The sequence below is a fragment of the Mesoplodon bidens genome (genome assembly GCF_964165515.1).
Source record: "Mesoplodon bidens genome assembly, chromosome: 7".
In the NCBI taxonomy this organism is placed as follows: Eukaryota; Metazoa; Chordata; class Mammalia; order Artiodactyla; family Ziphiidae; genus Mesoplodon; species Mesoplodon bidens.
The window spans coordinates 40,851,337-40,865,227 of record NC_138164.1 but is presented as its reverse complement, the minus strand read 5'-3'; the positions used below and the strand labels follow the sequence as shown (position 1 = coordinate 40,865,227).

Sequence of the window (13,891 nt, the reverse complement as noted above, 5' to 3'; positions counted from 1 at the left end):
GAACGTTTATTGAGTGCCTGCTGTGTGCCAGGCACTGCACCAGGCTCCGGGGACCTGGAGAGGAATACAGGAGACGTCGTCTTCAGGACACAAGGTCTAAGGCACAAAACGGCAGCAGGCAGCTCCACCTTCTCTCCCCAGGAGCCCTTGCTGATGACACGAGTTACCCGGGCTGGCAGCCTCAATGTTTATCTCACAGCCTGGTGCCAACGTAGCAATTACGGAAGAGCACTCCTGGCCCTGGACTTCCCACTGGATAATTGGCAGCAAGTGGCTCTTCCGAGAGCCCGAGACGTGTGTGTGCTGACCGTGTGCGTCGGCTAGGTTAAGCGGGCACACCTGAAAAGTCATTAAAACCTGCTGTCCCCCTCTGTTGTGTGGGCACTGCCCCTTCCGGTGAGAGGTGAAGGTGTTAATTACCCATAATGACCACTAAAGGCGTGCAGAGCCTTCTCACCGATTTCTCCCAGACCCAGCGATGGAGGTGCCTCCCCTAGCCTTGCAGCTGCAGCTGCGCCACTCACCTCATCCCCTTCCCTTTCTTTGTGCTGCAGCTGGAGCTTTTCAGAGGTCAGGTCCTCAAGGCCACTTGCGGACGCATGAAACCATTCCAGGACAAACCTGTCTCCAATCAGACGGCTCGTCTCTCTTCCCCACTTTCTCCTTCAGGGACCCGGGGCTCCAGACACTGGGAGCATATGTTCCTGTTTTTTGTTGGTGGCACATATTTTTCACACTGTTGCTACACCATGAAATTTGTTTTGAGTTTCTGGGATTTCCTGGCTTTTAAAGTAAAAGCCAGTTAAACTCCCTTGCAGTGTTTCTGTGAAAATCAAATTAAACCACCCAGGACTGTGTCTGGTCGGCAGACCCGCACGGTGAACCTCCGTTAGCCCCGCGAGGAAAGGGGCGGCCTCAGCATGGACGGTGCGTCCTCGCTCGCTCGTTCCTCCTGAAGTGGCAGATGGCAGTGAGGGTGGGCCTCTGGCTGTAACGATGCCTTATTATCCTTCCGTTTATCCTCTCCAATCCTGGGTGTCAGCGCGCGGGTCACAAGATCACACCACGGGCTTCTCTCGGACGACCTCCTTTTTAGGAGCCCACAGCATCAGGCTCAGCGTGATGAATCCCTCCCAGAATGCAGAAGAATCTAGAACACACTTGTGGCCACATGACAGGCCTTTGGCTCTTAAAAAACCATCTCTGATCCTGGGAAACATGCCCCGGTGACAGAGCCAATATCCACCCTCCAGAGCCATCCCCAAAACACGCCAGGACCTCCCTCCTCTGAGCTTAAGCTGAAGCCCTCCAGGTCCCCTCCCCCCAGAGCCACCCTGCATTTTAATTAATTAATTTATTTATTTTTGCTGGGTTGGGTCTTCGTTTCTGTGCGAGGGCTTTCTCCAGTTGCGGCGAGCAGGGGCCACCCTTCATCGCGGTGCGCGGGCCTCACTATCGCGGCCTCTCTTGTTGCGGAGCACAGGCTCCAGACGCGCAGGCTCAGTAGTTGTGGCTCACAGGCCCAGTTGCTCCGCGGCATGTGGGATCTTCCCCGACCAGGGCTTGAACCCGCATCCCCTGCATCGGCAGGCAGACTCCCAACCACCGTGCCACCAGGGAAGCCCCACCCTGCATTTTAAATCTTTTTTTTTTTCTTTTTCTCACCAGTTACTAGAGAAGAGCAGCAGGGTCACAGAGGACAATATCAACGTTTGGCAGAAAAAGCAGACCCTGCAGAAGGAGACCCAGCTCAGCAGCTGCAAAGAGGAGGAAATCGCCCAGAACATCAAGAAGCTGAAGACATCCTTAGACCGTTGCCAGGTGCCCCCTTCTCCATTCCTCAAATGTCCCCTGTGTCTCATTTTTGTGCTCCTTGTTCAGGAAATTGTCCAGCTCTGCTTTTAGTCCACCTTTTCTCTTGTTGGAGAAATCTGTTTGAGATCAGAAAACAAAGGACCTCCAGAAATGCCTCCCAGGTGAACTTGGTGTGGCCAAGGAGAAGCTGCCCGACACACTCCAAGTAGTGCCTTTGGGAGGCCCCAGACCCCGGGGGAAAAAAAAACAGCCCCGTGTTATTTCCAGAGAAACCAAAGAAACATTCTGCTCTTTATTTGCAGTTTTCTTTTCTGTCCCAGCAGTGGAAGGCTGCTCTTACCCTTATTGGACCAGAGGGTCTGGCAGAGCCCCCACTTCATGGCTCCCATGCAGGGATCCAGCTTATCACATCAGGCAGCTGCTTCTGCTTTCTCTGGAAATATGCAGCTGCTATCTGGGGAGTCTGGGCAAATGTTGGCTTGTCAGCACTCTTTCAAATCAGGAAACCGCACTTTATGACCAGCTTGTGTGTTGATCTCAGCAGGAATTCTGTAACCAAATTTGCTTCCCCTTTCAGCCAAATCGTCCTTGGCAATTTGGCTTTGGAATTGCCTATACCTAAACAAAGGGTCTCTTTGACCATCCAGAGTCCCAATTAGAGTGCACGTGAAATAAAAGCTGCCTCCTTCCTTCCGCCCCCCCAAAAAGGGAAGTAGAACTGGGCCGTCACAGGGCGGCCAACATACGGCCCTGCCTGCTTCACGGGCCCGTCAAGAACACTGCTCTGTGCGGGTCACAGCCATCAGGTGGTATTTCTGGCGATGGTGCCCGGGCTCCTCACGACCTCATCTCTTTCCAGGCATGCATGACAATGTCTTGCTGTAGCAATGACCTGAAGAAGGAGGTCGACCTCCTGCAGCACCTGCAGGTCAGCCCACCTGTCTCAGGGCTCCAGAAGGTGGCGCTGGACATCTTGCGCCTGTCACTGTCCTGGCTGGAGGAAACGGAGCATCTCCTCCACGAGGTGGGGATCCAGTTCTGCAGCTCCGACAAAGGTGATTGAAACTCTTTTCTCACATAGTTACATGACTGAACTATTGCGTTGAATCTGATCACGATGGGACATCTGTTGAGGGAGGCTTCTTAGGTATGTGGCCAAGTGTTCCCTTCTCCAGACTTCACTTTGCTTCACCACTTGAGAAGCAGTGTTCCTGGAAACAAGTACACAAGTGCGACGTGATTACTGGAGAAAAAGGAGACGTGACAGAGTCAACAGGAAAAATCGAAATTATGCTCAATCTTCTCTCTCAGAAGTAACCCTGTATATACATAGAGAGAGCAGAGACGTTTTTCAGAGCAGTTTTATGTTCATGGCGAAATTGAGAGGATGATACAGAGATTTCCCAGGTACCCCCTGTCCCCACTCATACACAGCCTCCCCCATGTATCAGCATCAGCACCAGAGAGGTACAGTTGTCAGGACTGATGAACCTACATTGACACATCCGAATCACCCAAAGTCCATGGTTTATATTAGGGTTCACTCTTTTTCATTTTAATTTTATTGGAGTGTAGTTGATTTACAGTGCTGTGTAGGGGTCACTCTTGCTGTTGTACATCCTATGGGTTTGGGCTTGGACAAATGTGTGATGACATGTATCCACCATTATAATATCATACAGAATCGTTTCACTGCCCTGGCCTTTCTCGCCTTCTGAGATGGCCCACGCTCTGTCTGTGGAGTGTGTTTCTCTCTAAATAAGTCCACGTCTTACCTATCACTTTGTCTCTCACTGAATTCTTTCTGCGATGAGACATCAACAACCTGAGCTTCATTAAGTCCTGAGACCAGCAGGTCCACCAATAATGAGGCCCACCCCGGGGAGGACCCAGAGGCCCTGTAAATCACGATGCTCCACCGGGAAGATGGTCCAGTCCTGAAGGTGCCTTTGATCCCAAATCTACTGCCCTAAGCAGAAGCCAGGGAGCATGGTGGGGGATGTGGTTCAGATCAGGCCATCTCTGAGCAGATTGGTGGATTCTGTGCACAAAGCCCTGGTATTAGGTCAACTCGATTTATGAGTTTCACTTCTCAGGTCACTCTGTAACTACACAGTAACAGAAAGGACAGAGAATTCATTAAAAGCCACCTGTGGAGTCCATAGAGGGGAAGTGGGGTGGGTGAAGTTACAGATCAGGGACGTGGTAATAAAGCAAAATGATGATAACCCATAAACCCAAATATCTAGAAACTGATATTCTAGAAATTGAGGAAAGTAAAGCTACAAGTTTAACAAAATAAAAAGAAGCAAAGGAGAAGCCAACTTCAAAGCCAGCCTATGCAATTCCTCCAGGGCAGCGCACATTTGTCTGATTGAACCCTGGCCCTGCTGTTCTTCAGTGCCCTCCTATTAGTGCCTTAAGTAATCAACATCTCCAGTAATCCCTCTGCAGTGTTCAGGAATTCAACTCGTCATGGGGAAACCTGTGGTTTGAGGACTTACGTTTTTAAGATAACGTCTTTTCTTTTCAAAACTGGACATTTTTATTCCAAATAAAAGAACCTATCCCCCCCCAAAAAAAAAAGAATAGTTTCACTGCCCTGAAAATCCTCTGTGCTCCCTCCCAGCCCCCGCGCAGCCCCTGGCAACCACAGATCTTTTTACCATCGCCCTAGTTTTTGCCTTTTCCAGGATATCATGTAGTTGGAATCATACAACTTTTCAGATTAGTTTCTTTTATTTAGTAATATGCATTTTCGTTTCCTCCAAGTCTTTGCATGGCTTGATAGCTCTTTTTTTCTTTTTAAGTGCCCAATAATATTCCATTTTCCATTCACCTACTGAAGGACATCCTGGTGGCTTCCAAGTTTTGGCAGTTATGAATAAAGCTGCCATAAACGTCCACGTGCAGAGTTTTGTGTGGACATGTTTTCAACTCCTTTGAGTAAATACCAAGGGCGCGGTTGCTGAATCATGTGGTTAGAGTACATTTAGGTGTTTTTTTTAATTTTAATTTATTTTATTTTATTTATTTTTGGCTGCGTTGGGTCTTCATTGCTGCGCACGGGCTTTCTCTAGTTGCCGCAAGCGGGGGCTACTCTTCCTTGTGGTGCACGGGCTTCTCATTGCAGTGGCTTCTCTTGTTGCGTTGCATGGTCTCTAGGTGCGCAGGCTTCAGTAGTTTGGCACGCAGGCTCAGTAGTTGGGGCTCACAGGCTCTAGAGCACAGGCTCAGTAGTTGTGTCACACAGGCTTAGTTGCTCTGCGGCATGCGGGATCTTCCCAGACCAGGGCTTGAACCTGTGTCCCTTGCATTGGCAGGCGGATTCTTAACCACTACGCCACCAGGGAAGTCCGTAGAGTACGTTTAGTTTTTAAGAAAACCACAAAACTCTTTTCCAAAGTGGCTGTTTTGCGTTCTCGCCAACAATGAATGAGAGTTCCTGTTGCTTCACATCCTCGCTAGCGTTTGGTATCGTCACTACTATCATATTTTGTGTGGAACTTCCAGGGCATTTTCCCATGGAAAGAGCTGTGTGATTCTAGGCAAGTTACTTCCCCTCTCTGTGCCTGTTTCTTTACCTGTAAAATGGGGATAATAGGGAATACTCACCCCGTAGGATTTTTGTGAGGATTAAAATGCATTGATATATGTAAAGTATTCAGAATAGTACCTGGCATAAAATAGGCACTACCTATCCACGTGTATTGATTTTTTAACTTTACAAAAGAATAATGTCATATTATACCCAATTTCCTTTAGTTTCATTCCTAACAGTACATCTGGAGCATCCTTCAATGTCAATACACACAGATCTACATCATCGCTGTCACTGATGGCAAGGAACCCCATTCTGAAGGATATACCATAATTTATTTAGCCAGTCCTCTATCATGGGCATTTAAGTTGCTTCCAGTTTTTCACACTTAATAGATGAGTCTGACATAAATATTATTCACACATACCTGTTCATCTTATCTTTATCATCCTAGATGTGGAAGGATATGAACCACTTTCATTCAACAAAGATTTATCGCAGGCCTCCTAGATACCAGGCACAGTGCAGGATGGAAATATAATGGGGTCAGAAACAGGTAGAATCCAGGTTATGGGGTATATGGATGTTGGCTGTAAAATTCCTCCCTGTTCGCTGTACATTTGAAATCTTTCATTATAAAATATTGGGGAACTAACAGGCACTCTCCCTGCGCTTGTAGATCTTAGGGTCTCAGGGAGGAATAGGGTGGGGCATTAACTGAAAAATCACTCACATGTAAAACTTTAATCATGACAGTTGCTTTGAAGGAGAAGTGCAGGGCTCTGACCTGGTCAGGGACGGCAGGGCACCTGCAGGATGCATAGGAGTTATTTGCCAAAGAGGGGAGGGGAGGGCATTCTGGGTGGAGGGAGCAGCGTGGTGGGATCGAAGGAAGCATGGAGAACTCAAGGGGCTTAAAGAAATGGAGGCGGAGGGCAGGGACTGGTGAAGGAGGTCCACAGGGGCTGTATCATGGTGTGGCCAGGGGCTTGCAGAGCCCTGGTAAGAAGCTCTGCTTTAACCTGAGAGCAGAGAGAAGCCCACGAAAGGTTTTAAGGAAGAAACTGATGGAACAGGCTTGCATTTGGAGACAGTCATCTTGGCCACGAGTGGAAAATGTACAGGAAGGTGGCCAGCACAGAACCCCGGGAGAGCAGTTAGGAGGCTGTCACAAGACACGATGGTGGCCCTCACTGTGGCAATGGAGGGGACGGAGCAAGAGAGAAGATTCCAGGGGCATTTAAGAGATGAATCACCAGGCCTCAGTGATGGAGTTAGATATGGCTAGAAGGGAAGTGATGGAGAGAAAGGGGGCTACAGATCTCCAGGTTTCTGGCTTGTGTTAAAAGTACAGATGTGGTTCCTTCACTAAAATCCAGAGTAAGGAATGCCACAGGAGGACCGGGTTTGAGAGGGAAGATGAGTGTGAGGTGCCTGTAGACATCCAAAGTGAGGTGCCAAGGACGCAGCTGTCACCCTGGTTATCCAACCATATCAGTGATGTGGCCCCGGAACCCAGAAGAACATGTGCCACATAGCGGGTGCTTAGTCAGATGGGATGGATGGACGGGTGGATGGATGGATGGTGATTAAAGCCATACGTGTGAATGGTATCACTAAGAAGAAAGTATTGAATGAGAAGGGAGAGCCCAGGGCCACACCTGGGAAACTCCAACATTTATCGTTGATCCTTCTTGCCAAAGTGCTCTCCAGGGAGGCTGCACAAACTTGACATTCTTGCAATAATGAATGAGAATAGAGGAGTGATTTTCAACTCCGGTGATTAAACAACCCCAGCCAGGATATGTCTAAGGTAATCCAGAAGGTGGTGCGAATTTCTTTTAAATGTGTTTAAAAAGAAAGGCAAGGCTTCCCTGGTGGCACAGTGGTTGGGAGTCTGCCTGCTAATGCAGGGGACACGGGTTTGAGCCCTGGTCTGGGAGGATCCCACATGCCGCGGAGCAGCTAGGCCCGTGAGCCACAACTACTGAGCCTGCGCGTCTGGAGCCTGTGCTCCACAACAAGAGACGCTGTGATAGTGAGAGGCCCGCGCACCGCGATGAAGAGTGGCCCCTGCTTGCTGCAACTAGATGAAGCCCTCTCACAGAAACGAAGACCCAAGACAGCCAAAAAAATAAATAAATAAACAAATGTGGGGTTTAAGAAAAAAAAAAGTATTAAAAAAAAAAAGGCAAAATCAAGATTAACTTTTCTGTAAGTGCCTGCCCCTCACAGAGAGCATAGAGAAGAGGGGCGTTGCATTTCTCCTGGCAACCCAGACCCTCCCCAACCACTGTATTACTGTTGTTGTAATCATGGCAGAGTCTGAGTGTGCGTGAAACCAAGAGAGATGTGGCCCACAGTTCTAGCTGTTCTTCAAAATCAGAACTAAAACAAGGAAAGGTCATGATCTCTATCCTAGTAATAGCGGGGCCAAGCAATGTGTGCACTGTCCCCTCCCCAGGCTTTAGGAGTCACTGAAGCCTCTGTCTCTAAATCTAGTCTTACATTACCGTAAAGAAACATGGGTTGCAAAATTAAGCCATCAGGGGCTTCCCTGGTGGCGCAGTGGTTGAGAGTCCGCCTGCTGATGCAGGGGACACGGGTTCGTGCCCCGGTCCGGGAAGATCCCACATGCCGCGGAGCGGCTGGGCCCGTGAGCCATGGTTGCTGAGCCTGCGCGTCCGGAGCCTGTGCTCCACAACAGGAGAGGCCACAACAGTGAGAGGCCCACGTACCGCTAAAAAAAAAAAAAAAAAAAGAAGAAGCTGGCTCAAAAACTTTTTGTGTGTTAGACCACCATGATAAGTGATTCAAGGTACTTCCCATTACTGAGGCCAGCAGGGGATCCCCCAGTCACTCATCACCATACACAAGCAGTCCTAAGAGCCTTGTGTGTTCACAGTTCCTAAGAGGAGGGTAGGAACCATGGTTTGTTTAATTCCTCCTCGGTACTTGTCACTGTGTTAGTTGTTTTACATGTACTGTGTACTTTCATCTTCCAACAGCCCAATGAGCCAGGTACTATTGTCGTCTTTATTTTGCAAGTAAGGAAACTGAGTATCAATAACATTAAGGAACTTGCTCAAAGTCACACAGCGGGTACATGGTAGGGTCAGGACTCAAACTGAGGTCGTTGTGACCCTAGCACTTGTGCTTTTTCTGTGACCCCACATGCCCTCTGAAGATCCAGAGGGGTACCAGGTACATGCCCAGTTCCTAGAGGACAGGTTCTGTCGTTAACTTGAACAGAGACAAACCTGAGAGTTTCATTCCCTGGAGTGAAGGGTGTCTGATGCGCACCGCGGGCCTCGCCCCAGCAAAGCCCCATTTGCATTAGAGCGAATAATTCTGAGTTCAGGCTTTGGAGACCAGCTGCTAAGGTGTGACTCTCAAGTGTGCGCTTACTCATTGTGTGAGCAAGTCTCGACTTCTGTGTGCCTCTGTTTACTTGGTTATAAAATGGGGTTAAGATCTCACCAGGTAGTTGTGAGGATTAAACGACTTGGTACCCAAATCATGGGGTCACACATAAGCCTTAGTAAATGGTAGCTGCCATCCGCATCAGCCTTGAATACTTGTTGATTGAATGTGAACTAAATGTGGATGGCAAGCAGATGGGTATGCGCACAGGCAGGGCAGCTTGATTTACTCACGCCGAGGTGCCTTTACCTGTGACCCCTGCCGCATCTCTATTTGACAGCTAGTCAGATTTTCTTAGCCGTGAGCACTCAGTTCTCTTCCCAGGCCTTCTTCCTCAGCTCTTGACAATGGGCTGCATTTCCTAGCTGCCGAGTGGTAAAGCTGGGACTCCATCCAGGTCCCTGTGACCTCAAAGCCCCTGCTCTGAACCACCATACTACCTGCCTTTTAAAATATTGTCCTAAGGGATAAAACACACGTAACGAGCTAGCTCTGTAAAATCCTGGAATAAATCCCTCAGGGAAATCCAGGTTGAGTAACTATTGTTGGATCATGTCATGAGCAGCCCAGGAGATTGGGGTCACTACTAAAGATCTGATTGGTTAAGATATCACCTAACACCTGTCAGAATGGCCGTCACCAAAAAGAACACAAATAACAACTGTTGGCGAGGATATGGAGAAAAGGGAACCCTTGTACACTGTTGGTGGAAATGTAAATTGGTGTGGCCACTACGGAAAACAGTTTGAAGGTTTCTCAAAACACTAAAAATAGAACTATCATATGATCCAGCAATTCCACTCCTGGGTATTTATTCCCCTAAAATGAAAACCACTAATTCAAAAAGATACATGCACCCCAATGTTCATAGCAGCATTATATACGATAGCCAAGACATAAAAGCAACCTAAGTGCCCATCAACAGATGAGTGGATAAAGAAGATGCAGTAGGGAATTCCCTGGCGGTCCAGTGGATAGGAGTTGACGCTTTCACTGCTACGGCCCAGGTTCAGTCCCTGGTTGGGGAACTAAGATCCCACAAGCTGCATGGTGTGGCCACCCCCCAAAAATAGATGTGATATATCAATATCTATATCTATATCTATATCTATATATGCAGTGGAATACTACACAGCCATAAAAAAGAATGCAATTTTGCCATTTGCAGCAACATGGATGGACTTGGAGGGTACTATGCTTAGTGAAATAAGTCAGACAGAGAAAGACAAATACTGTATGATATGACTTTTATGTGGAATCTAAAAAATAAAACTACTGAATATAAGAAAAAAAGAAATAGACTCACAGATATAGAAAACAAACTAGTGGTTACCAGTGGGGAGCGGGAAAGGGGGAGGGACAAGTTAGAGGTAGGGAAATAAGAGGAACAAACTACCGTGCTCACTTCAGCAGCACATATACTAAAATTGGAACAATACAGAGAAGATTAACATGGCCCCTGTGCAAGGATGACACGGAAATTCATGAAGCGTTCCATCCTTTTGTGACCAGAATGGGAAGGAAATTCAAAAAAGAGGGGATATATGAATACATAGAGCTGATTCACATTGCTGTACAGTTGAAACTAACACAACATCGTAAAGCAGCTATACTCCAATTTTAAAAAAAGAGGTACAAACTACTATGTATAAAATAAATAAGCTACAATGATATATTTTACAGCACAGGGAATATAGCCAATATATTTTTTTTAAATTCACTTTTTCCTAATTTTTTTTCTTTTTTTTTAAACCCCACATTTGTTTATTTATTTATTTTTTTGGCTGTCTTGGGTCTTCGTTTCTGTGCGAGGGCTTTCTCTATTTGTGGCAAGCGGGGGCCACTCCTCATTGTGGTGCGCTGGCCTCTCACTATCGCGGCCTCTCTCGTTGTGGAGCACAGGCTCCAGACGCGCAGGCTCAGTAGTTGTGGCTCACAGGCCTAGTCGCTCCGCGGCATTTGGGATCCTCCCAGACCAGGGCCCGAACCCATGTCCCCTGCATTAACAGGCAGACTCTCAACCACTGCGCCACCAGGGAAGCCCATAGCCAATATTTTATAATAACTATAAATGGAATATAACCTCTAAAAATTGTGAATCACTATGTTGTACACCTGAAACATACAATATTTTACATTGACTATATCTCAATTAAAAAATTAAAAAGCTGTGACCTAAAAAAAAAAAATCTGATTGGTGAAGGATTACTGTGTGGTCCCACTGGAAGACAGGAAACATGTAAGGAGGACCTTAAAAGTCAGCTCCCCTCTCCTCCTGCCTGGTTTCTCAGCTTCTTTTGATAAGGGAAAGAAAGGACTTTTTACATTGATCTTTGCAAGCTCAGTTGATTGTGTCTATGTCTGCAAGATTTTGTTGCAAATAAAAGGATTCCCTGCATACATAGAAAATCGCTCTTTCTCAGATATCCAAGATACGCAGTATTTTTATGTGAAAAAAAAGAAAGTTGTAATACAATATGCACAGTGTTCTCCCCTTTTTTTTCTTTTTTTTTTTTCAAATGCCAATATCCGACCACAGGAGAAATCTGGAGGAAAAGACATAAAAGTGTTGAGAGTATTATCCCAGCATGATGAGACTGCATGAGCCATGACTTTCACTCAGTCGTTCAACAACTATTTATTGCAGCCCTACTGTGTGCCGGCCACTGAGGATACAGCGGGGGGACACTTTCCACTTTATGGGTTTCTGCCCTGTTTGGATTTGTGTAACAGGCATGTGTAACTTTTGTATCCAGAACTATAATCAAGAATTGCTTCTTCTCCCAAAGAAGAAAATCCCTCTTTCCAACAGCCCAAGTCCGCATCACCCATCTCTGCCATCTCGGGATCCGCCCAGCGCCCCTCTCCTCACGCACCCTTCACATCAGCCAGCCCAGCCCTTCACTCTCCAGCCTCTAGTCTCTCTGAAAAGAGAATGAGAGACCTAGGTCTGAATTCTGATCCTACTGCTTACCAGCTCCATAGCTTAACCTTGCTGGGCGTCTGTGTCTCACCTATAAATGCAAACACATTTCCTTGCTGGGCTGTTTGTAATGATCAGAAAATATCACGTGGTAAACTTCTGGCATGGTGCCTGGCACACGGCAAGTGGTTAATACTGAATAGCTATTATTATAATATTATTATTCTCACTCTTCCAAGCTGGAAATTCTCAACAAGTGGCAATGTCAGAGGTCAAGGGCCCAGGCACGAGCCTATTCAGCTCCCCTCCTGTCTCTCTCCGCACCCACCTTTCCTCCTTTCCCTCCATCTTCCCTCACTACATTCTCTTTCCAAATGCAGCTCTTCCCTCCCTGAGTCTCCCCTTCTCTCTCCCTCCCAGACGACCTTGTGCACAAGCTCCTGAATCACGACCTCCTTCTTCAGCGTCTACAGCCTCCCACTCCATCTTTCTCCTTCATCATCAAACATGCACTTCAAGCTGGTGTATCTTCACTGGGACCACTTCTTCTTCAGCTCCTTTTCTACTGCTTGTACTCCTGTCCCACTAAGACCTTGAAGTGCATTACACCCTGTGTGCTCACCACCAACTTCCCACATTGTCTTTGCCTCTTTGGCAACTGACGTGGCCCCCCTGCACTGAAGCCCCAGCTTCCTCCCCCCACCATGTTCTCCCTGGCCTACCCAACCCTCTCGGTTTGCTTTCTTGAAACCCTCTCATCTTTGATAATTACAGCTTGGGTGGGTGATGCTCCTGGCAGCCAGTAGGTGGAGGCCAGGGATGCTGCTAAACGTCCTACGGTGCCCAGGACGGCTCCCACAACGAGGACTGTCCAGCCCAACACGTCGAGATGCTGCAGTTGAGAAATGCTGCTGGCTCCTTCGTCTCTAATACATCCCGGTTATTTTTCTGAAAAAAAAAATCACCCTTCATTAAGCCAGCTCACTGCTCCATCAGAAGCTGAAATAGCAGTGACTCAGACCCTGGAGTCACACCACTGTGATCCCAAGCCCTGGCTCAGCCATTTGCCAGCTGTGTGGCGTCCAGCAGCCACAGGTCTCAGAGCCCGACCGCCTCGTGTGTAAAAGGAGGCGATGGCGGGACAGTACAGTGGGGTGATGCGTTGATTGCTTGGCAGAGGGCCGGGCACACAGGTCACACTCGTGACATTTCAGTGATGTTTAAATCAAGTTTATACTCTTTAGGCTACTGTTCTAGGCTGGCCACAAACTGAGCTCAGCTTTCCATCCCGACTCTTCCCTCTACTCCTCCCCTCCCCCATCATCTGCTCTAACCCAATTAAGCTCTTCCAGAACATGCACTGCATTTCCCCACCTCTCATCCTACCTCCTGCCTTCACCCCCCATATTAGTTTCCTATGGCTGTTCTAACAAATTACCACAAACTTAGGGGCTTAACACCACTCATATTTATTCTTTTACAGTTCTGGAGGCCAAAGGTCCAAAATCAGTTTCGCTAAGGTAAAGGCAAGGGGCTGGTTCCTTCTGGAGGCTCTAGGAAAGAATCCGTTTCCTTGCCTTTTCTAGTCTCTAGACTGGAAAAGGCGAGGAAATAAAAATTCCCCGCTTTCCTTGGCTCACGGCAGAGGAGCACCTTCAACTCTCTGCTTCTGTCACAACACCGTCTCTGTCTGTAGTCAGACTCCCTGTGTCTGCTTCTTGTAAGAACCCATGCGCCTATGTTGGGTCCCCCCAGCTAATCCAGGATAAGCCCGCATCTCAAGATCCTTACCCTCATCACATCTGCAAAGGTCCTTCTGCCCTGTCAGGTAATGTTCATAGGCTCTACGGATTAGGACCCAGACATCTTTGGGGGGGAGGCATCATTCACCCAACCACCTCTTCCATTCTGACACGCCATCCCCTCCAACTCTGCATACCCACGCGTGCCCACGCCCAGTGGGGCCTCAGCCAAGCAGTGATCACACCAGGTGAATGATGGCGCCTCCCCTGGGACTCTTTCATAGACGGATGCTGTGCAAGGACCAACCTTGGGGTACTTCCCAGGATAAATACCCTGTTTAGAGAGAATAGGGCTTTCAAGAAACCAAGCTTGCTGCTGGGTGGAGCCCTGGGCTAGGACACAGAAGCCTGCGTTCAAGTCCATCCTCACACCTGTGGCTGAAGGTT

At 47.9% G+C, this 13,891-nt stretch overlaps 1 protein-coding gene and 1 pseudogene across 2 annotated transcripts in view; both read left to right on the top strand.

Annotated features, from left to right (window-relative positions):
• The window catches only part of LOC308620080 (centrosomal protein of 78 kDa-like), a 319,042-nt pseudogene that overhangs the window by 214,314 nt on the left and 90,837 nt on the right, over nucleotides 1-13,891 (top strand). The gene's annotated exons all lie outside the window — the stretch shown is intronic.
• Nucleotides 1-13,891, top strand: part of LOC308620425 (forkhead-associated domain-containing protein 1-like) — a gene marked incomplete at both ends in the record, with an annotated part of 101,606 nt that overhangs the window by 74,770 nt on the left and 12,945 nt on the right. The window contains 3 exons of the mRNA XM_081239963.1: nucleotides 555-638; nucleotides 1,669-1,821; nucleotides 2,675-2,870. Of these exons, the coding sequence (XP_081096089.1) occupies nucleotides 555-638; nucleotides 1,669-1,821; nucleotides 2,675-2,870 (433 nt within the window). The remainder of the gene's footprint in view (nucleotides 1-554; nucleotides 639-1,668; nucleotides 1,822-2,674; nucleotides 2,871-13,891) is intronic.